Source organism: Fusarium oxysporum, chromosome 10 (genome assembly GCF_000149955.1).
Source record: "Fusarium oxysporum f. sp. lycopersici 4287 chromosome 10, whole genome shotgun sequence".
Lineage (NCBI taxonomy): Eukaryota > Fungi > Ascomycota > Sordariomycetes > Hypocreales > Nectriaceae > Fusarium > Fusarium oxysporum.
The window spans coordinates 1,177,958-1,198,047 of NC_030995.1; the positions used below are offsets into that span (position 1 = coordinate 1,177,958).

Below are 20,090 nucleotides of genomic sequence, written 5' to 3' on the forward strand. Positions count from 1 at the left end.
ACTTTTGTAGTGAATAGGTTCGAATCACCTTTGTCTCCAGTGCGGTCTATGCCCTTGACTCAGTTTGGTTCTCAACTTCTCATGAGCCAGGCTGCCAGGCGCATCTTATGAGTTCTTTGGGTTATGTCAGTTTCTGAAATTAATATTGGCTCGCACATAAGAGGATTCAGTGTTCCTCGAGATGCGCATCCGTTTCATTGAGTGGTATATGAACCATATGTAGAATTGTATTATGGTGATGTGCTGGGCACCTGTTTATGAAGCCGATGAGTTAGCTGTTTCCATTCGGACTCGCGCTCCAAATGGTATTAGGTCACAATGTGAGTTTCCAACCCTTCTCTAAGCAACTTGTAGTCGTCTATTGTGAAGAGTTGACTAATATCATTTGACTAGATTTGCAGACTGGGTTAACCCCATCCGCTTCTGGATCGGCGTACCTAGAAATTGAATCACAGCAAGATTCTAGTAGTAAGGGCATGAAACTTTCATGCACCGTTCATGGGCCTAGATCTCTACCTCGATCAGCGCCCTTCTCCCCTCACATGGTCCTCTCTACACATGTCAAATACGCACCTTTTGCAACACGTCAAAGAAGGGGTTATTTACGCGATTCCACCGAGCGTGACTTGAGCACACATCTCGAAGCAGCTCTCAGGGGCGCCCTCATTGCAGACCGTTGGCCCAAGAGTGGAGTGGATGTGGTTGTCACCATTATTGAAGGAGATCAAGCCCGTCAAGTAGCTGTGGAACAGGGAAGCGAGGAATGGGACATGATGAACGTGCTTAGCGGCTGCATCACTGTTGCCGCCGCCGCTCTCGCGGATGCTGGTATTGACTGTGTCGATACTGTCTCTGGAGGTGTTGCGGCTTTGGTGCCTGGGGCGGACAATGATGAACCCATCATGGTGCTCGATCCAGTTCCTTCTGAACATTCACAAATTCTCGCAGCTTGCTGTGTGGCCTATCTCCCCTCCCGGGACGAAATCACAAATCTCTGGCTGAAGGGAAGTTTGCCGTCATCAGACGCCAGTCTGCATCGAGACCTCGTCGCCCGTGCCGTACATGCAAGCAAAGGAGCCAACCTTGCAGTAGCTACATCACTCAAAGAATCGGTCATCGTGGGTTGATTGGATAGTAGGTCAGCATATTACTCAACTTCATGGGTGTTTCCAGGCGTTCAATCAATCATACCATCACGGGCTATGTCGACTAAAAAGGCCAGCTTGTTGACTTCGTTGTGCTCGATTAAGGCAATACCACTGAATTCCTTCGCCTTATGCGGGCATGTCATGGGCTTTCTTTGGCCACTCTGGATAGTCCTGGCTCGAAATGGTCTCGTAGGACACAACTTTCGGACGAAGAGGACAATTGATCTTCTTTGAAGCATCATAAAACATCGTTGAGAATGAAGGCAAGGGAAAGGAGGTAGGCAAACTGTCGGGAAAGTTCAGACATCAAGAGTCAAGCATATTTATCTTATAAGAAGATACCCCTGAGGCTCCTGTCCTGCTGAATAACCTATGGACCTTTGCCTGATAGAAACGCTAGACCCAGCAGGATGTCAGCTCTTTCGGGGTAGTGTCAGACGGTGTTGAGAAAACTTATCCAGTGGACGTGAAAGGACGAGATAATGAGTAAGCCAGCTTTAATATCATGTCCTAGAATTGAGCGTAGTTACCCTAAGGTACACCATGCTTGAAACTCCTGAGAGCTACTAAGCCTAGTCTGGCGCCGAAATCGGGACCACTTCCCGTGGGTTGATGCAGGGGACCTGAGGTGGGTACATCACGTCCTTTTAACAACACTGTGCATGACTGTGCAAGCACTCCTACAGCTGTTTGGCTGCTACAGTGGGCCCCAGAGGACGCGCTAGTATCCGTGAGTCCAACTCAGTCTGGGCTTTGTCTTGACCTGGCAGGTACATCGATAGTCCATAGTTTCCGCATGTTACCACCTCCACCTCGATGTCAACACTGAGGTCGCTCAGTGCCTTGCCTCATCATCGCTTCCCCAGACCAACAAACCACGCTTCAAACAAGGACACTTCACAATGTCCTCGGCGAAACCCAGTGACTCGTTATCAAAATAACGCTCCTGCGACCGACACGTTTATTTCGCAGCTTTCATTTTCCTTAACTTGCCTTCCATTCTCTTCCGACAACTTCGTGCCCGATAGTTCTCCTTAGGCCATGGCCGACGAGTTCGTCCCCTCTGCGCCATCACCCCTCACCAGCTTCACAACCAACACAGGGTTTGGTGCTGCCAATGCATCTGGTCCGTGGTACAATCCTGCTGTCTGGACTGTCAATGTGACACGCTATGCGCCCATACTAGAGGACCTTGTCTGGGCCGGACCGCGATTCGTTAAGAAACTTGGATCTTACATTTCTGTGCCCGAACATCTCGAGACGACGACCGACAATTCGAATTACATACCAGCAGTAGTCGGCGCGAATACCATACTTGCTGAGGCCGACCCGACTATTCAGAACATAATGGAGCCTTTGTTAGGTGCAGGGGGGTCTGAGACAGCGACCACTGCTCCCATAGGACGGGTACCCGTCGACAGTGTCCGTAGCTTAGGCAGTGTCTTTGGATATGCCACCAGCAAGTGGGCTTTGTGTTGCATAGCTATGGCAGTCATACTTAACCGGACACACATATTCGCTGCCACTCGACGACGCCTACGCTTGCGATGGCCGACAAGACTCTTATTACGATTCGTTCCTATCGTCCTATTGGTAATACAGGCGCGCCAGTTACTTCAATCTATTCAATGCCAGACCTCATCCGACTTTTCCGAGCTACGATGGGGTAACGCAAGCAAAAGCTCGGACTTGATGTTCTCACACCGAAACGCCTTTCTCAACTCTCTGAGTTCAATTTTACTCTTCTCAGCCTCCGATGAACACTCCTGCATTGCCGTTCGGATGATACCGTCAGATGAATCTGGCTCTGCTCGTAATCTGACCGGCTCTTTGTCCCTGTTGTGGCCTTTGTTCGGAACATTTTGTCTTAGCCAGTTCCTTGAGACCGTTTCCTGTGCCGTGCAGGGGCGTCCTGTCGCACCGGAGACAGGTATGACACTATTTGAACAGTCTCTTGCGTTTGCAGAGGCCGATGCTGCCATCAGTAACCAGCTTGGTTGGAACCTCTTCACTAAAACAACCTCTGCTGATGCCCCAGCCTCAGGGCTTGGAAATGCTATAGCTCTGACTAGGTCAATGGTTATGAGAAGGGTCAACACCTCGCCCGAAGTTCTCCTCGTTGCCTTGCTATCTTCGATGACGCATATTACGAGCCATGTGCTCGGTATCTTCAATCTGCAAGCTAAGTACCGACTAATCAGCACGGGATTCTGGGGTCTCTGCTTTATGGCTAGCATTGTATGGGCAGCCATCTCCTTTGACCTCGACAATCCATCCTCTCAGAGTCTACTCAGATTTCCAACTGTTTGCATCATAGGGTTTGTGCCACATGTCCTTGTTCTACTAGGTATCGCTATATGCCTGTTCATATACGGACTGGCTTTGCTCCTCTCAGCATTCTCTCCCCCTTCGACATTAGACATGGCTTCAATGACCATTCGTCAGCGTCTCATCCATGCCCATGAAAACATGCAGGCGAACGTATCGCTCTCTTCCATTCGCATCACTCGAGAAATGGATTTCTACACGGCTCTACTGCGAACTGGGTTCGGCGCTATCACTATGGCTAGTGAAGCCGTCTACCTAAATGAGGACAGGGGCATCAGTCTAAAACGACGCACCTGGCTGGAAGAGCAGCGGTTTAAGGAGGCCGAGGAGTTGCAAAGAAAACTAATTGGCGGTGGCGGCGGCCTGCCCGACTCGCGATATGATCAGATCGGCGCAATCGGCCTGATTCCCGTGAAAGGGGGCCCATCAATTGCATCCAATGGGTACGCCCGCGAACGTGCTGCTCAGAAGATACCGAAAGGACGCAGTGAGCGCAACCTTCATGCGGGCATTGGGGCGTCTGAAAGGAGTTCTCGTTGGCTTATGGCACTGGAGTTTCTACTCAGTATCAACAAACTTATTGCAAGAATTAGCGCCAAGTCCTTGTTATGGTGTCTTGCGACTCTACGGATCCGATATCAGCCGGCATGGCTCCTTTGGCTTGCTCAGCACCCAAAAAGCATGGACAGCCAGAGCAAAAGCTCTAGTCGTAAACAGCCACGACCAAGAGGACCATCTTCATATAATGATGGACGCATTCCGAAAGAGGAGACGGCAGACATCGAGGCCGAGTTCAGGCGTGTGGGCATTGACCAAGACGAGGAGAGCCTAGATAGGGATCTATACAAATATTGGGTGAAAAACGGCTGGTGGGGATCTGCAGATTCCAGCGGCGACTTTGAACCTCACTCAGATGACGACTTTGACACTACAAGCGTCGTCTCTATGTCGACCGCCGGTGATGGAGTGGATGATTACCAAGCATGGGAGTCAGAAGACGAGAATGACGACGGCCAACGAACACCTACTCAACGATCCCCTCAAATCAGTCGTGAGAGCACGCCTTTCCATGACACCCCTATGCAAATATCCGATCTAGCACGCCTTCTGCATCCCACAAGCCCTGAAGAGCGCGAGGAGGCCATGACCTTGTCTGCCCACCTCCAAAGTGATGGCATCATGACACGCGCCAAATACCGGCGAATGGAGCAATTGCAACGCACTCGAGTCTTGGCCTCCCCGGGATCTGGCCTACTACAGCCCAAAGCCAACATCATGCAACCGGGGCGCAGCACCAAATTAGATCCTGACGAAGAGGAGCATCTTTTGGAACAACTTTTACTATCACGGCGGCAAGCGTTTGCATCTGCGGCATGCTCCGAGACATCATGGGAAAACGGGGGATCAGGTTTTGGAAGCGATGGTCCGCAATGCGTGGTGTGTCAAAGCTCACCCAGGACCATTATTGTCTGGCCCTGTCGATGCCTAAGTCTATGCGACGACTGCCGTGTCTCTCTTGCTATGAACAACTTTGACAAATGCGTCTGTTGCCGCCGGGAGGTTATTAGCTTCAGCCGCGTTTTCGTCCCCTGAGCTCCTGCAAACCCACGATTAAGGGAATCGGTAATGGTTTGTTTGCTGTAATTAAGCACCTGTAGCCTTTGTTCCACTCATTTGCGTTGTTTCATTTTCGGGAGCTGATGGGCATGAATTCACAATGGTCAAGCTTTCACCTGTGACTCAAATCATCTTGTCAGGATATGTTCGGCATAGCATCTATTATATTCAGCTTTTTACATTGCAGCCCATTCGATACTAAAGGTTTTCATCTCTTGGTCATCCCGTGATCCATTCGCTAGTGGCTGTTGTGCCCCTATCAAATACGCCTTCTTCACAGCTGTGGCGAGACGGCCTCCTGCTACGATATCCAAGACGGGAATATCTTCTTCCCATTCATACTGGTTTGCCATGAAATGGGCATGAAACCTCAAGGGATCGCCTGGGTAAACACTATACTTGGCACCAAAGCGAAGACCGGGAGTCGTGTAGTGACCAGAAGTAAGTAGAAAGCCACACAAAGGGCCTTGCGTAGGGTTAGTGGCCTGGTATGTCCGTTCAGCTTCTGAAGAAATCAGCGACCCACTGGATGTTGGGGTGACGCCCAGGGATTTAAGGGCAGATTCCTGCTGATGTACGGCGGGCTTAGTTTCACTAGTGATGGTGTCGTCGTCTGCATTGCTAGGAGGCACACGGCGGGATTTCCCACGCTTCAATGCTCCTTCAGCAACCCTCTTGGCATTCTTTTCAGCAATAACCTGTTGTGCTGTCTGCTTTCTTGTCCTAAGCGAGTCGAGGTATAACTTCCTCGCCTCGGCGTTGTGATTCTGGAGAACATGGTGGTGGGCAGCTACGTCGTCTACAAGATAAGCCACATTCTTATGCAATAACGCTTCAGCCTCCTCCGGCCGGAGTTCAATTGGAAGACCGAGAAAGATATTCTGAGTCGGTTGCTGAGGCGCCGTTCCGGCTAGAGTACCGTTGATATTCTCATTCCGACGCAAGAACGCAGCTGCTTCAGAATCGAAGATGAGATATCGCCCAGCGATCTTGGATATCCGAACAGGGGCTGGGCCTAGAGAAGCCATGGTATCTATTGAAGCATTGTGAGTTAGCGGGCGCTTCGTTGGAGTATAGCGAGCATAAACAAGTGTGAAAAGGACAACATCATAAGTCGTCTTCGTAATTTTATTGTGTCGTCACAGAAAATCAGGGGATTGACAGATTAATAAGTGTATAATCATTGTGTCCGAGTCGCGTGGATAAAGTGCGACAAAAAAAAAAAAAAAAAAAAAAAAGATTCTGACATACCTTTTGAGATGGTTGATGTTGATCAGAAGAAAGAAGAGAAGAGAAGTTTAGAGCTTGGAGCTGCTTTTAGGTGATAAAATTTTTAGGCGAGTGGGGTCGGGAGTAAAGATAAGATAAGAGTCCTGAGCTTGAGACTCAAAGGCAGGATCACAAAACCAGGTCAATCATTGAATTGTCCTCTCTTCAAAAATCCAAGGTCTCCTTCTTGTGATCGTTGGGTTTGGAAACCTTACTTGGCTCTTCCTCGTCTCCAATCGGTGGTAGACTAAAGGGTGTAATTACCAACCCACTGGAACTGCTCAGCTTGAAAGATAAGTTTTCCCTGTTCCAGGTACCTTCCAGACCACCTCCCTTTTCGTGGAACACGGGTAAGCTATGAGCACGTAGTAGTCCTTGGCCCTTGTCTTCGTTGCCGGGCTCCCGCACAACTGGAGCTTGGTGTTGCAGAGGAATCAACTCGAGAACTCCATCGGATAGTAACTCCATCCACCGCGTTAGTCCCGTAGAGCGAGGGAACAAAGTAACTGGAATAGTCACAAATGCCGTGACCTGGGTTGAGTACTGTCGAAGGAGTGCTCTCAAAGCATGGAGGAACTTGAGGACCTCTTTGGGTTGACTGGCAGCAGAATTATACAGTGTAGGCGAGAGGAGGCTGGGTACCACGATTCGATGAACTGTAGAAGGTGGCGAGTTCTTGATTTTGGAGGTCACATCGGCAATGAACTTGTGGAAAGGCGTGTTTGTTGGAGATGCCATGGGACCTTCCACTGGGGTTGTGTGAAGCTGACCCTTGATGGCACTGTTTTCAAGACGTTTGGTCAGGTCGAAGCCATGACAAAACGTGCTCGGTGTCTGTCCGGGAGTTGTTGGTGCTTGGGCATCTACAATAAGTCGCAGGTCAACATTACGTCCTTGGAGGGAGCGCAAAGAGCATACCTCTGACTGGAACATTGCGCTGTCCGAGTGTCTCGTAGCGCCAAGCAATCTTCATCTTTTCATCTGATAATGAGGTTGGCTTGCTGCTCTTCTTAGAGCCATCAGGACTGCCAAGACCAGGAAGCTCTCTTCTCCAAGCATCGCCAAATCCCAAGAGGTGAACTTGATGTCCTTGGGCAAGTCCTTCGGCGGCATAGTATCGTAAAAGTACTCCTCCAAAGTCCGTAGTTCCTGTCTCTTCAACGAGCAAGGAAGTGCCCATTGGCATTCCAGCATGACCTGACAAGAGCTGATCTAAAGACTGCGTGCCTGTGGAGGTTGTCAAACGTCCATCTAATGGAGATGGTCTTGTTCCGGGTGCAAGAGACTTCTCTTGTCGAATGATGGGAGATGAAGACCCGGCAGCTCCAATGACGACATTACGCTTGCGAAAAGACATTGTCTTTGTCTTTCGTGTGCGAGTTTCTGAGTGATACTTTTTTTTCCCTCCTCTTTTCAATAAATGGAAAATGCTCTAAGAAGTTAAAGGTAGGTACCTAGGCTGTGATAGAGAGGGTGATATCGTATTGTGTGTGCCCCACCTACAGTCTGAGGTACCTAAGTATCCACCAACTTTTTCCGAGCCGCATCCAAACATTTTCTCTTCTTGATACAAACCAACGACAACGCGAAGATCGTAACGATACAAAGCACTCGCTCTTCCTCCCGCAAGATATCCTAACCGTTCTTCCGTCTTCTTCTCGACTGCCCAACATGGCGAGCGGCGACGCTACTCTCTTCGAAGAATCGTTCACCGTGACTGAGTATGATCAGTCCAAGTACGACCGTGTCGCCCGCATTTCGTGCACTTCAAGCGACTCTCAGACTGTTATGACTCTAGATATCAACATCGAGCTCTTTCCCTGTGCTGTTTCCGACACTCTGCACGTAGTTCTGTCTACTACTCTCTCTCTGGACGGAAGCAAGGAGGACGAGAAGGGCTGGCGAGACGTTGGCAAGGGTGGTGATGCGCCAGCGACAGCTGCCGACCTTTATGACTACGTGTGCCATGGAAAGATCTACAAGTTCGAGGAGACATTCGATGGAAATACCATGTGCGTCTCTTACATGAAGCCCCCTTGTCGTCACCGAGTCTGGAACACACAAGTTTGCTGACTGAATCTAACCTACAGCAATGCCTACTGCTCTTTCGGCGGTCTTCTTATGTCGCTTCAAGGCCCTATCAAGAAACTGACTCCCCTCCGTGTCGACAACGTCTATCTACTCGTCAAGAAATAATCAGAAGCGCCTAAACTTGTCCATTCATCTAGACTATAGCTCTTCGCCACCACTATGGGCTTTTGTGTTACCACTAGCTCTAGGCCACATTAATGATACCCATGCGAAAACCGCCGTGTTGCCCCCAATGATTCTCAAAGTCGAAGACTCTGTCTCGTCTCTGTGAGCCTGGTCTATCAAAATCACAATGAGCGCCAATTACTTTGATGCGGACCTGGGAAAGGAATGTCGCGGCGCACTCTCCGCTTGATCTGCTCAATCTCGGGCTCGTTTCTGTCAGTGAGAATTCCATGACGAATGAAAAAGTCGAGGGTGACGAGGGCACAATTGGACTTGAATCGACCCTCGGCGAGATCCGCCTTGACTTGATTAACGTCGCAGAGGTCAAATTTCTCCGCCTCGCCATCTTTGGGTTGAGGGATCACATCGTTGGGAAGCTCGAGATCGTATAACCATTGGCACTCAGGATAAATAAAGCCGCCTTCGCCGACCTGTCCCTCGTCCGTGATGTAGATGTATGTGACGTTGCCGACGAACTTGGCACTCTTGCGAACAATATCATCAGGAAGACTGGCTTCCTCATCAGCCTCGCGAATGACGCATTCGAAGGGGTCCTCTCCTGTCATTAAACCACCTGCCACGGTATTGTCGAGCATGCCGGGAAAGGTTGCCTTGTTCCGAGCACGCGTAGGGACCCAGAGGCGAATGCCATGAGGTGCAGTCTCGTCCTTGACATACGCAATCATGTGAACGCCGTAACGCACCGTACCAAGCAAGCCTATCGCAGCTCGTTCCATGCTGAACAATAGCTCGCCACTACGTCCGTATACAGGCCAGAGTTCGTCACGCCAGCGACGGAGAAGAGGGAATGTCCCATTCTTCCGCCAATAGTCAGCCAGGGTCGCCGCGCGACGAGTACGTTGTTCCTCCGTAGGTTCCTGAAAGAGCACTATAGTTTTCTTCTCATCGTCGCATTCCATTTTTCCCCTGACCTCTTCAGGGACCTCATGTAGCTCTCTGGCCACACGGTCTAGGATGTACCCAATAGGGTATGTGCCTTGGCTATCTCTCCATACCAGAGTATAGAGCCCGGCATTCATCTTGGTGAAAGCGTCGGGATCAGTCTCGGCATACGGGAACCTTAAGAGATGAGTTACACTTGCATTAGAATGGCAGAGATTTTGGATCATACATGTCGACTTCGTCGATGAGATCGATGCTTGTTTTGGCCATTTTGATGCAGGGAAAGATGCTTGAGTTGTTGTGCTGGTGGGGTTTTCTTGGTTCGTAACTGATCTGTTATCGTATATACTCAAATAGATAGATGATGAAGTCAATGTTGAGTAACTACCGACTGTTTGGCAGTGGAACGTTGATGCAGTTGCGGGCTTTTCCCAACGTTGGTTTATATGCGAGATCGGCAGAGCAAGCACCTGCCCTTGAAATGTATGCTCTTCGGGAGTGATTATGATGTGGAGTTCCGGCTGTTGTCTGTCCGGGCTTCTCGGTGAAGCTACATCAGGAAGTAGGTTGCTGTGCTTTTACCGGATCAGCGACGAGATACTTGTGTCATGTTGGCAGCCCCACGCTGCTCGGTGAGACCAAGTACGTTCTCCATGCACTCCAGAACCCTTGACTCTAGATACACTTCCAAGTGCTCCAGAAGGTTGAGGGATACATTCCCCTATATTTTCAGTCTTGTATACTATATCCGAATTCTCAATGTTTCTGTCACACTATATTGAAACATCAAGGGTCGACTTGGCATGCAATGTCGTGTCCCCTACCCTAAAGACCCCTGTGGGGAACCTAAGGGGTTTGGCTACCATATGAGGTCACTGCTGATCAGATTGCTACCAGAATTCCACTTGTTTCTAGATTACCCTCGAAACACCCACCAATCGTTTCACACTAGACTACCAGCGAAACAACGACAAAGAATAGCCTGGACCCTTATTAAACAAAGGACTCACCACAGCCTTCCCCTCCCATCCCTGGTTAGAATCAAATATTTCTTTATCATATGATCTTACGATTGAATATATCTTACTCATCTCGATTTTAGTATCATCATGTCAAGCCCACTCTTTGGCATCGTCCCTGCGGGCCAACCACTCATCACAGAACCTTCTTCAACCCCCTCTCCAACCTCACTACTCTACGCTCTCCCCACCACAAAACACTTCTCACATATTGTTGTCTTTATGCTACCAGGCATAAGTCTTCCACCGAACACTGCCGCAGCAATCTACCTAGCAACAGCCGCCGATGTCGCAGCAGCAGCTCAGTCAGGCGGCACACCCAACTTCCGCTTTCTTGGAGGTATAGGCCCTGGAAAGGAGAGCGCGATGTTCAAGGTCAGCGGTGGAGGAGAGGCCAGCGATTTAGTAATTGGTGTATCAGTGGAGTCAGAAGAGTCTGTTGGCCAGCGCTTGCAAGAGCTCGCTGCCACTAAGTCTGGCAACTCATCAGGCGGCCAGCCCAGTACGGCTATACTCGCACAACGCATCATCCAAAACGCATTCAACTTTCTATCAAGCTTTAGCGGTACAGCAGGACCTGGTGGTGTTGAGGTTGTGCCGCTCAAAGCCTTTGAAAACTGGTGGCGCAAGTTTGAATCAAGAGTTCGGGCAGATCCTAGTTTCCTGGAGAAGCAGTCAGATTAGTGTTGGCTTATGCGTATCTGGAAATGCCTGATCAAAGCTTCAAGGTGTATAACATTCGGGCAGGGAATATCTTCAACGGCGAAAAGGCGAGTCTGGCATGGCATCAGGGTGGGGATTATAGTAAAATAGCAACAGACAAAAGCACCTGCTTTGAGCGACTGACAAAATCGATTAATTGAATACCAATTCACACAACTGAGCGGACGCCCCTACCGAGAAACATCGTTGTGAAACACTCCCAGAAGCTCCAAACAAATAATGTAGTGTGATATCCAAGAGAGACTCCAATTTCGTCGCCAAACTCAACCAACAGATCAACAACTGCCACGACTCTGTTTTATGGTATATGCGTTCTTTTGAACGCCATGTCTTTAATGCTCCTCCAGTTCCCACAAACTCCCCGACGCCGTGATGTTGACCCCCAAAAAATACCAGATATATATAAATTTCGCATTAATACGTCCCCATGAATCAAATTGAAGCGCTCAATCTTCCCGTACAGGCGACATGAATGGACTCTTCGCACGAGTTGGGCTGCCGTTGCGGCTTTTTCGGCCAGCACTCAATAGTGAGGGCGATAGCCGTTCTCGACTTTCAGTCCGCACTACAAGCCCGGCACGATCCATTGCTGACGGAGGGCGAGTGAGTTCGTCCGCGCGGCCTGCAGAGATACTAGGTGTTGCTAGACCCGATGTTCGTCCCTTTCGCGAGCCATTACTACTGCTGTCCGAATGATCGTGTTCATCCGAATCAACATCGCCCAACTCAAAATCAGAGAAGTCACCCTCCTCCAATACTCTCTCATAAGATGGCCCCGAGTTTCGTCCGAAGAGCTTGTGGACAAGAGAGGAGCCGCGGCCTGGTTTCCCTGATCGCTTTCGCCGGCTAACCATGCTGAATATCTTTCTTCTTCGCTCAGGCTTGCGGAGCAAATAGGCGGCCAACAGAATTATCAGAACAAATGCGACGAGTCCACCGGTTGACTTTCCAGGCTTCTTCAGAAGATCTTCCAGGTCATCATCATCGTCCTCGTCCCCTGTGTGGGGAGCGATAGGTGAAGAACCGGCGTGCTCAAAGTCCTTCGCTATCCCCTTATCCACATTGCTTCCAAAGCCGACAGGCAGCTCGGAACCGGATGGAGGAACTTGTCCGGCGGCGTATAGGACCATCTTACCCAAAGTCCAGCTTAATTCGATGCCATCGATTGTGTCCACCGGCCGGAAAGGGTCGTTAAATGACTTCTCACCATCGTCCTTAATGGTGTCGTTGGCTGCACCACCTTCGAGACCAACACGAGGGATGCCAATTCCGTCGTAGAGCATATTAATCAGCCATGAGGCCTTGAAACAAGCCAAACGGGCCTCGGCTGCCTTCTTTTCTGGTGATTTCTTGCGTTTATCAAGATCACCCTCAATGTCCGACCAATCGCGACTGCAGAATTCCATGACATTGTTCTGATATGTCGCCAGATCGTAAGCCTTGTGTTTTCCGCCAAAGACACCATGAGTTGTATGCCAGTATTCCGAAACACCAACGAAGTGATTGATGTCGAAGTCGATGCCGGGTACATGCTGGCCGTTGACAAGGCAGGGCTGGTCTTCGCATGGCTTGTCTTTGCCCAGTAGAGGATAGGTCACCGTCAAACATTCGTCGAACTTTCCTGTACCAATCAAAACCGTCTTATCCGACTTTGATTCAACAAGTTCACCGTCTAGAGAAGTTCGCAAGCCATTAGGCATACAGGGGTCAGGCAGCTCGTGGGTAGAGTCAGTGTTGTAGTGTTCTTGTAGACGTTCGACATAACGGCTGCGGGCCTGATTGGCACCAAATCCGAGCCAAGTTGCAGTGAACACTTTGTATTCGGATGGTGATCCGTCGAGTGTTCGCATGCGCACCATCTTCAAATCATCCGCATGCTTTGCGGATTCAGTTGCATTTGGAGCAAAGGCAATCTGAGCAGATGCGCCACCCATATCGAGGAAGCCGTAGGTGTGATGATCCTTGCCATGGTCGTGCTCCTCAGGGTGATCGAAGCCGCCCAGCAAATAATTCGCCGCTATCCAGCCGTACAGACCCTCGGTTTCGCCAGAGATAACCTGAATATGGGCATCGCAATCCGGAAGAATGAAATTCGTATTCGACTGCAAGTATGTGCACATTGATTTGAGGAGTGCCGACTGCTGAGGCTTTGGTAGCAATCGCATGCCGGCAGTTGCCATGAGGTAAACGGGGGTCTCGGAAATCTTGCTGTCGGGGACTTCGTCGAGAGCGATATCGATCAGCTGCTGCAGATGATCGGGACCGATTTGCGCAGGCTTCTCTGCAAAACTCGAAACTCCAGGATGGATCTTCTTGTTTTCCTTGAGCTTGATCTTGGGGAGAGACTTGAGCTCGGCAGTCGACGCATCTTTGGCAGCTTTGGCGTGATTCTTCCACTTGTAGATGTATACTCGAGTTCCTGAGGAACCAGCGTCAAGAATGACGCCATATTGTGCTGTATGGGACACAACTGTCAGTCAAAGTCTACCAACAAGAAGGCGAATACCGACATGATTTACCCATTAGGGTAGAAGATTGAGGTTGTTCAGTTCTGACAGGTGCAACAGCGACGATAAAGACGGAGCAAATTAGATATGAGTTGGCGTAGCTTATTTGATCGTCGCGAATGTTCTTCTTGATAAGTATACCGCAATCGGCGTTGGACGAGCTGTTTCGAACGTTATGCGACGTTTCGTGATGTTGCGATACGGGGTGGATCCCTAATTGAGCGAAGTTGATGATATTTCGACTTTGACGATAGCGAGAGCGTCGAGAAGATGAAACGATATTAAACTAGAGGCCGGCCCCCGAAAAGATGTGGTTGAATAGGTCTAGCAGGTGAAGCGAGTGTCGAGCATCATTCGGATGCGTAAGCGAGTGGAAGTTGGAGGTATAAAGTTGCAAACAAGAGTCGTAGAACAAGATTCCAACAATGACAGGGACGCAGAATTGAACAAGGCCAAAAGAGGGTTAGCGAGGATGAAGTTTGACAAGGATTCGACGAAGACACGAGACGGGAAGTGGATTTGGTGTCGAATTGATTGGATTATTGCGCACGGCGCAGTAGGACAACTGGTGATTCAAGATAAGGCCGTTGATAAGATGATAAGGGGGAAAAGGGACGAAAACAAAAACACAGGGGGGATTGCTTCGATTCCGTTGGCTCGCTGGAATGGAGTCTGTACAGTATGCGGAATGGCGTCAGTAGTGCATACGCGGCCATGCCATCGTTAAGCTTTCCATCACGTGAAAGTCTAAGAATAGACATCCGCATGTGGTGAGGTCCGATAAGGACATTGTTCACTTACAGTTTGATGGACCGAATGGCATCCCATGACCACAATCTATTTTAAAAGAAATATTTACCTATATTCGAGTGTATCATCTTTATCCGCATCCGCTCATTGCAATCTATCTATATCCTCTCTTGCTCATGAAACATGAAAGACGCCCCTATCTGTCCCAGACAACCAGATAACCACCTGTTAGAGACGAGAAAACATGATGAAATGAAGGAAATAAAAATCAAGATATGACCCGGGGTAATAAAAAAACCAAAAAGATTCCGCGAAATATCCTCAACAAACGATCCCAACCTAATCTGTCTCGATATTAAGAACGATCCATTTCAGCATAGCCCAGCTAGATTTCACTATCCTCCAGCCTTACCACATCAGAAGTCTTGTTCTGCAATCCCGTATGCGTGTTGTACTGCTCACGAAGCCCAGGGTACTTTCTCTCATACCACTGAATGCGGGCTTGCAGCCACAGCATGGTCGTTTGAAGTCCCTTTAATACCTGCAGCAGGGGAACAGGATCTTGTAGAATTGGACTCCAGCACTCCCATTCATGTGTTTGGCAGTACAGCTTGAAGGCAAACTCTTTCGCTACGAGTATTTGCTGCTCTAGCTCCGTTCTGGTTTCCGTTAGCTGTTCGCAATTTCTCCGGATCGTCTGTATGCGTGTCTCGAGACGAAGAATATCAATATCATCTTGGACGACATGACTTGGACCTATCAGAGGTTGAGGAACACAAGATTCATCCAATAGTATCTTGAGATCCCGCTCATATTCAACAGTTCCATTTCTCTGTGCATGAGGCGTGTCTCTGTGTTGGTGATCAGAGCCCTTCGCATTATCGAGCACAGGGTCAGAAACAAGAATGAATTTGCCGCTCTCCCCGGGTGGATGAGAGTCATCAGTGACAGGAACTGGACGAGAACCAGGAGCTTCATGCTGGTGCGCTGACTGACTTCGCTCAAGTCTCTCCCGGGAATATATATCTGTGTTGTCACCTGGTAGCTCCGCTGGTACAGGTGAAAGCCGTTGCAGTTCCATGGCGGGACGTGATATGGTGATCGGAGGCGACACCGTACCTTGGATTTTGGCTTGTTCAGCGAGATATTGTGCTCGTAAGTTCTGAACTTTACCCCCAGCCCTTCTCAGCTTGTGCCATTCCCTGGTTGTCTCCCTGATGCGCGCGAATATTTGCACAGGTTTCCCGCCATCTCCCGAGCCTGATGGCTCAGATGACGGCAAACACAGTGACAATTGGGTATGCCATTTAATTCTAGCGATGAAGCTGTCTTGCATGTTTGATCACCTGTTGTAAAAGTATATGATGTTCGAAATAAGTGCTGTTCTCCCGACAGAGAAGAGGAGATCCAGTCTAGAATGCTGTGGAAGCTGCTGTATTTAATGTCTACGATTCAGTCACGACGTACTGAAAATGCATATAAGATTTCTTAACAGTTATTGTGTTCTCATCAAAGTCATTGATCGAACATATTTTCTATCAGTGTGAACAAAGCGCCAAACCAGAACACTGTTGAGTACATGACAAGCAAAATAACTATTGAATTTCCCCTCCTTTGTTCTAAAGTATCAGATACTACCACTAATGCAGGCCTTGAGAAAAAAGCGACGGAAGAGAGCGCAATAAGCTTGATGCCCTGAATGCGGTCACTTTTTTACTGTCCTGTCCATTTCATAGATGCCTTGAGGGCATATCCAATGCTGGTGGGTTATTCGCTTGGCTGACTTTGATACCGGATGTTAGTCCAACACTTGCCAGACTACCCCGATGATGACTGAAGCCCGGAGCAAACGTGTTTGTAGACTGCCTTGTACCGCCAAAACTAGGAATTGGGGTTCCTGCGAGAGTTGGCAATGTCGTCGTTTGGTATACGGATGTTGTGTTGATGCCAGATCGGCGGAGGCCACCAACAGGGGCCTCTGATGTATTGCCTGTCATACGTCAGCAAGTACTGTCGGTTGATGAAATGAATGCTCACAATGGGATGACCCTCCTAGTCGTGGCCAATGGTTTCCTTCTCTTGCCATATTTGTATAGTTTCGTAAGAGGCCGGTGTTCATTCCTGAGATATCAATGCGATGACTCTGGCTAAAGGCTGGCGGAGGGATACTTTCAGCATTGCTTTGTGTAGGCAAGCTAACTTCATAGCCTGAGTCGATCTGGGTTGTTTGTAAGGTTGAGTCAACAGCATCCGATGCTGCCCTCTGAATCTGACCAAGCTCAGCCTTTCTCTTGACTTTGTCGTAGAGTTCTTGTAACTGCAGGACCTTGCGACTTTTGTCTTTATAAGCTCGGGAGATTTCGCCATTCTTGCGCCGCAGAGCATCCTGTTCTGCTGCTAGACCTGCTCTGTGTCAGCTGAATAGATGCGAATTTGAGAGGAGTAGAGCACTAACTTGACAACTTGTGGTGAAGACCTTCGATCTCCGAATTAGCTTCGTTCACGGTCTTCTCGAGGCGGACGCTGAGATTTGAGTACTTGTCGGTCAGGGTTTTGTATAAATGCTGCTGGTAATAGATGTCTTGGGTGGTCTGGTAAGCCCAGAAGCTGAGAGCCCGACCGGCACATTCCATGATAACGTTGGGGCTCAGTCCGCTTAAAACACTGGTCTTGTAGTCTTCACTTGGATTCAGGTTCGTAATCACGGCGTCGTCCGGATTGGTTAGTTGCGAGTGGCAGGCAGGGCATGTGTTGCGGCGATCAGCTTCCTGTCCGTTGACACCGAATCGCTGGGCGCATTCCATGCAGAAGATATGGCTGTTAATTTTGATGTCAGAAGGCCGCTGGCTTCTGAATGTCATATGCTTACCTGCATGTCGTTACAAGTGCACGTTCGCTCAGCTCTCTTCGACATTTGAGGTTATTGCATGTGAGTGCGTGCTCCATGTCTGCTCTTCTGTGATTCTACGCCCGCGTCACGAAAAAGGACCGTGCCCAAGAATGGTTTTTTTGATGGAAGGGGATGGTTTACGGTTCATCTTGAGGATAGGAACGGCATGGCTGATAATAACAGAGGTGGGAAGGAAGAGCACCGCGATGATGCCTTCCAGATGTGGAAGTTCAAGCTTACACTTCAAATCACCTCGACAATGGAATGGAGAAACTGAAAACAGAGACAATAAGTTAAGGGACCTTAGCTAAGGTACTCAAGCATCAAGAGATATGTATGTATTTGCATATAGATACTACCTAAGGTAGGCAAAGTAAAGTACCTAGGTAGTCATACTGTAGATACCTCAAGTAGAGTGAAGCAACGTAAAGCAAGTAAAGGGTCGTGACCTCGTTTCATTGTCGTAAGCTGTGATCCGGCCAAAGGAGACGACCTGCGTCCCCAGGGGTGCATGATGCCCCTATACCCACTCAGAGTCGGGAATCGCATGTAAAAATACATCGAGAAAGGTACATTTTCGTCATCTCATTTCAAGTGAGCCGTAGATTCCGCGCTCATCCTCATACATCGAGTGTTGCATCGGAGTGACCAAGTCATGGCCATATGGCTGACCCTCCATCATAGATGGCACGGGCACTGAGCTCCATTGCCGTGAGCTATAGTCCCACCAGGTTTGTTGTGTGAGATAGCCGGACCCATCATTGGTTTCAAGTTGTTCGGTGGGTATCTCAAATTCAAGCTCTCCGATGAGTGAGTCGAGGTCAGCCTCGAGAGAAGACTGAAGTTCCAGGAGGGAGTCTGATGGTACCAGAGATGTGTCTGGCTTGGGAAATGATGACTCGAGAGGTGGCGATGGAAGAGGATCTCCAAGTGAACATTGTGATTGAGCCAGGAGGTTGATAAGTTCCTGTTTGTCCATGGTCCGCAGTGCAGAAACGTCATGGTTTGGGTAAAGGCGCCGAAGCACTGACCGACACTCCTCGAGAGATTGTGCCAAGCTATCCAGAGCCCTGGAGGACGGTTAGCTGAAGAGATCTTCGGTTTTTGACATGTCACCTACTTTCTGGATGGAATCATTCGTTGGCGATGTTTATCATAAGAGCAGCTCTTTGGAGCTCGGCTGGTGATGCATTGGCCGCATGGCAGCTTGCCATCGCAGCGGATCTTTCTTCGTTTGCACTCGGTACAGGCGTGGGGAGTCGTTATGCGCCGTGTGCCGGCGACCCTGGGTCTTGCATTGCTGGAAGCAGCGGGCTGCTTTTTGGGAATGATGCCCTGGACTTCGGTGCTGTTAGAACATGGAGACGACGATGATGTGTTGAGGTTGACTTACAGGTGTGAAAGGAGCCACCAGCGGCAACCTTGGTACTTGAGGGAGACATGTTAACAAGGAGTTGACAGCGCTAGTCAGGAAGATAATCCTATTGTGCAAGCCACGAAGAGAAAGGGCCCCCAAACTTTGATCTGTGTAAGGCTGGACACCACACTTATTAAGTAGTGCTGTTAGTGAAGCAGGTCTGCCAAGTACTTTAGAGTAGCGGCGACGATGTTACTGTCGAGCCGGCGCCACCCCTAGCAGATAATGCGGAGAAGGACGCTGCAAGACGTACGGGAATGGATCGTGGGGAACAGGAGAGCAGGGTCCTCATTCGTGGGATGATGCAAGTCCTTGAAATGGACGCATGAAGAGGGACGATCCAGAGCGTATGGGGTAGCGTAGCATAACACGACACGACACGACACAACACTACGCAGCAGACAACTGTTTTTGCCCGGAGAGATGAGAGGGGGGCGGCTATGACATTTGACTATGCCCAAGTAATGGGACGTGAAATTAAGAGCAGGTTAAACTCAGGGTCCTTTCTGTTGACGATTGTCTTCGGGCATGTCGACCCATTTGGAAATGCCTGCAGAGGTGATTTGCTCAGAGTAGGACGAGACAGGACGTGATCTGCTGGGCCGCCTCCACGACAGATCAGTTTCTGCGCGTCATTTCGTGTATTGTACCCGAGGTTAATTAGACGCTTCTGCATTGCATCGAGACCGGTGAAAGACAGCACCGGTAATATCTGTATCCGTAAGAATACACGAATACTCTCAAGACATCAAACCAACAATCACAATGAGGCAGGGCAGGGCATGGCAGGGCAGACAAGCAAGGCATGGTGATGTGAGGTGACGATTCAGGAGTATCTGCAGTTCCAGCGTCGAGTCCAGCCCAGCCGAGCCCAACGCTATCCCCTCACCATTGCAAGCCAATCCAACCCAACCCAGCCCTTAATGACGGGCATATTGGCTTGGGCGGCCCGAAGCATTCACGGCAGTCGACTGGTGGCTGCAACGGAGTAGTAGTAGTAGTAGTAGTAGTAGTAGTAGCAGAAGCAGAGTCCAAGCTTGTAAGCAAGATCTCCAAGAGGCCTCGGCGTTGCGGTAGCTCCCTTATTCCCGAAGAGTAACAGTAGCATCGCCTCGCATCCATCGCTCCCTCGTCATGCTTCATCAACACCAGCACCTTGCAAGTCCAAGTCGGTGGATGGGGACGTGATGGGATGGGATGACTGCGGTGGCTTAATGCGACAGGCAACAGGGCAGTAAAAGGCCACGAGATGAAGGGGCCAGA

General features: G+C 49.5%; 11 protein-coding genes across 11 annotated transcripts; 4 read left to right on the forward strand and 7 right to left on the reverse strand.

Annotated features, from left to right (window-relative positions):
* Positions 1-232: 232 nt before the first annotated feature.
* Positions 233-1,724, forward strand: FOXG_20516 (uncharacterized protein; the record flags this gene model as incomplete). The annotated part of the gene is made up of 2 exons (XM_018400799.1): positions 233-320; positions 394-1,724. The coding sequence occupies 2 exons, from the start codon at positions 233-235 to the stop codon at positions 1,125-1,127; spliced, it is 822 nt and encodes a 273-aa protein (XP_018249506.1). The 3' UTR covers positions 1,128-1,724.
* A 153-nt stretch (positions 1,725-1,877) lies between these two features.
* On the forward strand, positions 1,878-7,698 carry FOXG_11349 (uncharacterized protein). Its single transcript, XM_018390945.1, has one exon. It carries the CDS (start codon positions 2,190-2,192, stop codon positions 5,067-5,069), a length of 2,880 nt encoding a protein of 959 aa, XP_018249507.1. The 5' UTR covers positions 1,878-2,189; the 3' UTR covers positions 5,070-7,698.
* Positions 5,270-6,121, reverse strand: FOXG_11350 (uncharacterized protein; the record flags this gene model as incomplete). Its single annotated transcript, XM_018390946.1, has 1 exon — positions 5,270-6,121. The coding sequence occupies one exon, from the start codon at positions 6,119-6,121 to the stop codon at positions 5,270-5,272; it is 852 nt and encodes a 283-aa protein (XP_018249508.1).
* FOXG_11351 (elongator complex protein 4) lies at positions 6,528-7,719 on the reverse strand (the record flags this gene model as incomplete). The annotated part of the gene is made up of 2 exons (XM_018390947.1): positions 6,528-7,225; positions 7,281-7,719. 2 exons carry the CDS (start codon positions 7,717-7,719, stop codon positions 6,528-6,530), a joined length of 1,137 nt encoding a protein of 378 aa, XP_018249509.1.
* A 37-nt stretch (positions 7,720-7,756) lies between these two features.
* On the forward strand, positions 7,757-10,104 carry FOXG_11352 (DNA-directed RNA polymerase I, II, and III subunit RPABC3). Its single transcript, XM_018390948.1, has 2 exons — positions 7,757-8,374; positions 8,453-10,104. The coding sequence occupies exons 1-2, from the start codon at positions 8,034-8,036 to the stop codon at positions 8,556-8,558; spliced, it is 447 nt and encodes a 148-aa protein (XP_018249510.1). The 5' UTR covers positions 7,757-8,033; the 3' UTR covers positions 8,559-10,104.
* FOXG_11353 (uncharacterized protein) lies at positions 8,397-10,104 on the reverse strand. The gene is made up of 2 exons (XM_018390949.1): positions 9,751-10,104; positions 8,397-9,698 (listed from the first exon to the last, which is right to left on the reverse strand). The coding sequence occupies exons 1-2, from the start codon at positions 9,789-9,791 to the stop codon at positions 8,741-8,743; spliced, it is 999 nt and encodes a 332-aa protein (XP_018249511.1). The 5' UTR covers positions 9,792-10,104; the 3' UTR covers positions 8,397-8,740.
* A 288-nt stretch (positions 10,105-10,392) lies between these two features.
* FOXG_11355 (uncharacterized protein) lies at positions 10,393-14,449 on the reverse strand. The gene is made up of 2 exons (XM_018390951.1): positions 13,774-14,449; positions 10,393-13,718 (listed from the first exon to the last, which is right to left on the reverse strand). The coding sequence occupies exons 1-2, from the start codon at positions 13,784-13,786 to the stop codon at positions 11,710-11,712; spliced, it is 2,022 nt and encodes a 673-aa protein (XP_018249512.1). The 5' UTR covers positions 13,787-14,449; the 3' UTR covers positions 10,393-11,709.
* On the forward strand, positions 10,435-11,462 carry FOXG_11354 (uncharacterized protein). The gene is made up of 2 exons (XM_018390950.1): positions 10,435-10,555; positions 10,624-11,462. The coding sequence occupies exon 2, from the start codon at positions 10,631-10,633 to the stop codon at positions 11,222-11,224; it is 594 nt and encodes a 197-aa protein (XP_018249513.1). The 5' UTR covers positions 10,435-10,555; positions 10,624-10,630; the 3' UTR covers positions 11,225-11,462.
* Positions 14,450-14,580: 131 nt separating the features above from the next.
* FOXG_20517 (uncharacterized protein) lies at positions 14,581-15,998 on the reverse strand. Its single transcript, XM_018400800.1, has one exon. The coding sequence runs from the start codon at positions 15,854-15,856 to the stop codon at positions 14,906-14,908; it is 951 nt and encodes a 316-aa protein (XP_018249514.1). The 5' UTR covers positions 15,857-15,998; the 3' UTR covers positions 14,581-14,905.
* A 252-nt stretch (positions 15,999-16,250) lies between these two features.
* FOXG_11356 (uncharacterized protein) lies at positions 16,251-17,466 on the reverse strand (the record flags this gene model as incomplete). The annotated part of the gene is made up of 4 exons (XM_018390952.1): positions 16,251-16,510; positions 16,558-16,923; positions 16,976-17,337; positions 17,390-17,466. 4 exons carry the CDS (start codon positions 17,464-17,466, stop codon positions 16,251-16,253), a joined length of 1,065 nt encoding a protein of 354 aa, XP_018249515.1.
* A 240-nt stretch (positions 17,467-17,706) lies between these two features.
* FOXG_11357 (uncharacterized protein) lies at positions 17,707-20,060 on the reverse strand. Its single transcript, XM_018390953.1, has 3 exons — positions 18,804-20,060; positions 18,531-18,750; positions 17,707-18,480 (listed from the first exon to the last, which is right to left on the reverse strand). The coding sequence occupies exons 1-3, from the start codon at positions 18,850-18,852 to the stop codon at positions 17,991-17,993; spliced, it is 759 nt and encodes a 252-aa protein (XP_018249516.1). The 5' UTR covers positions 18,853-20,060; the 3' UTR covers positions 17,707-17,990.
* Between the last annotated feature and the right edge of the window lie 30 nt (positions 20,061-20,090).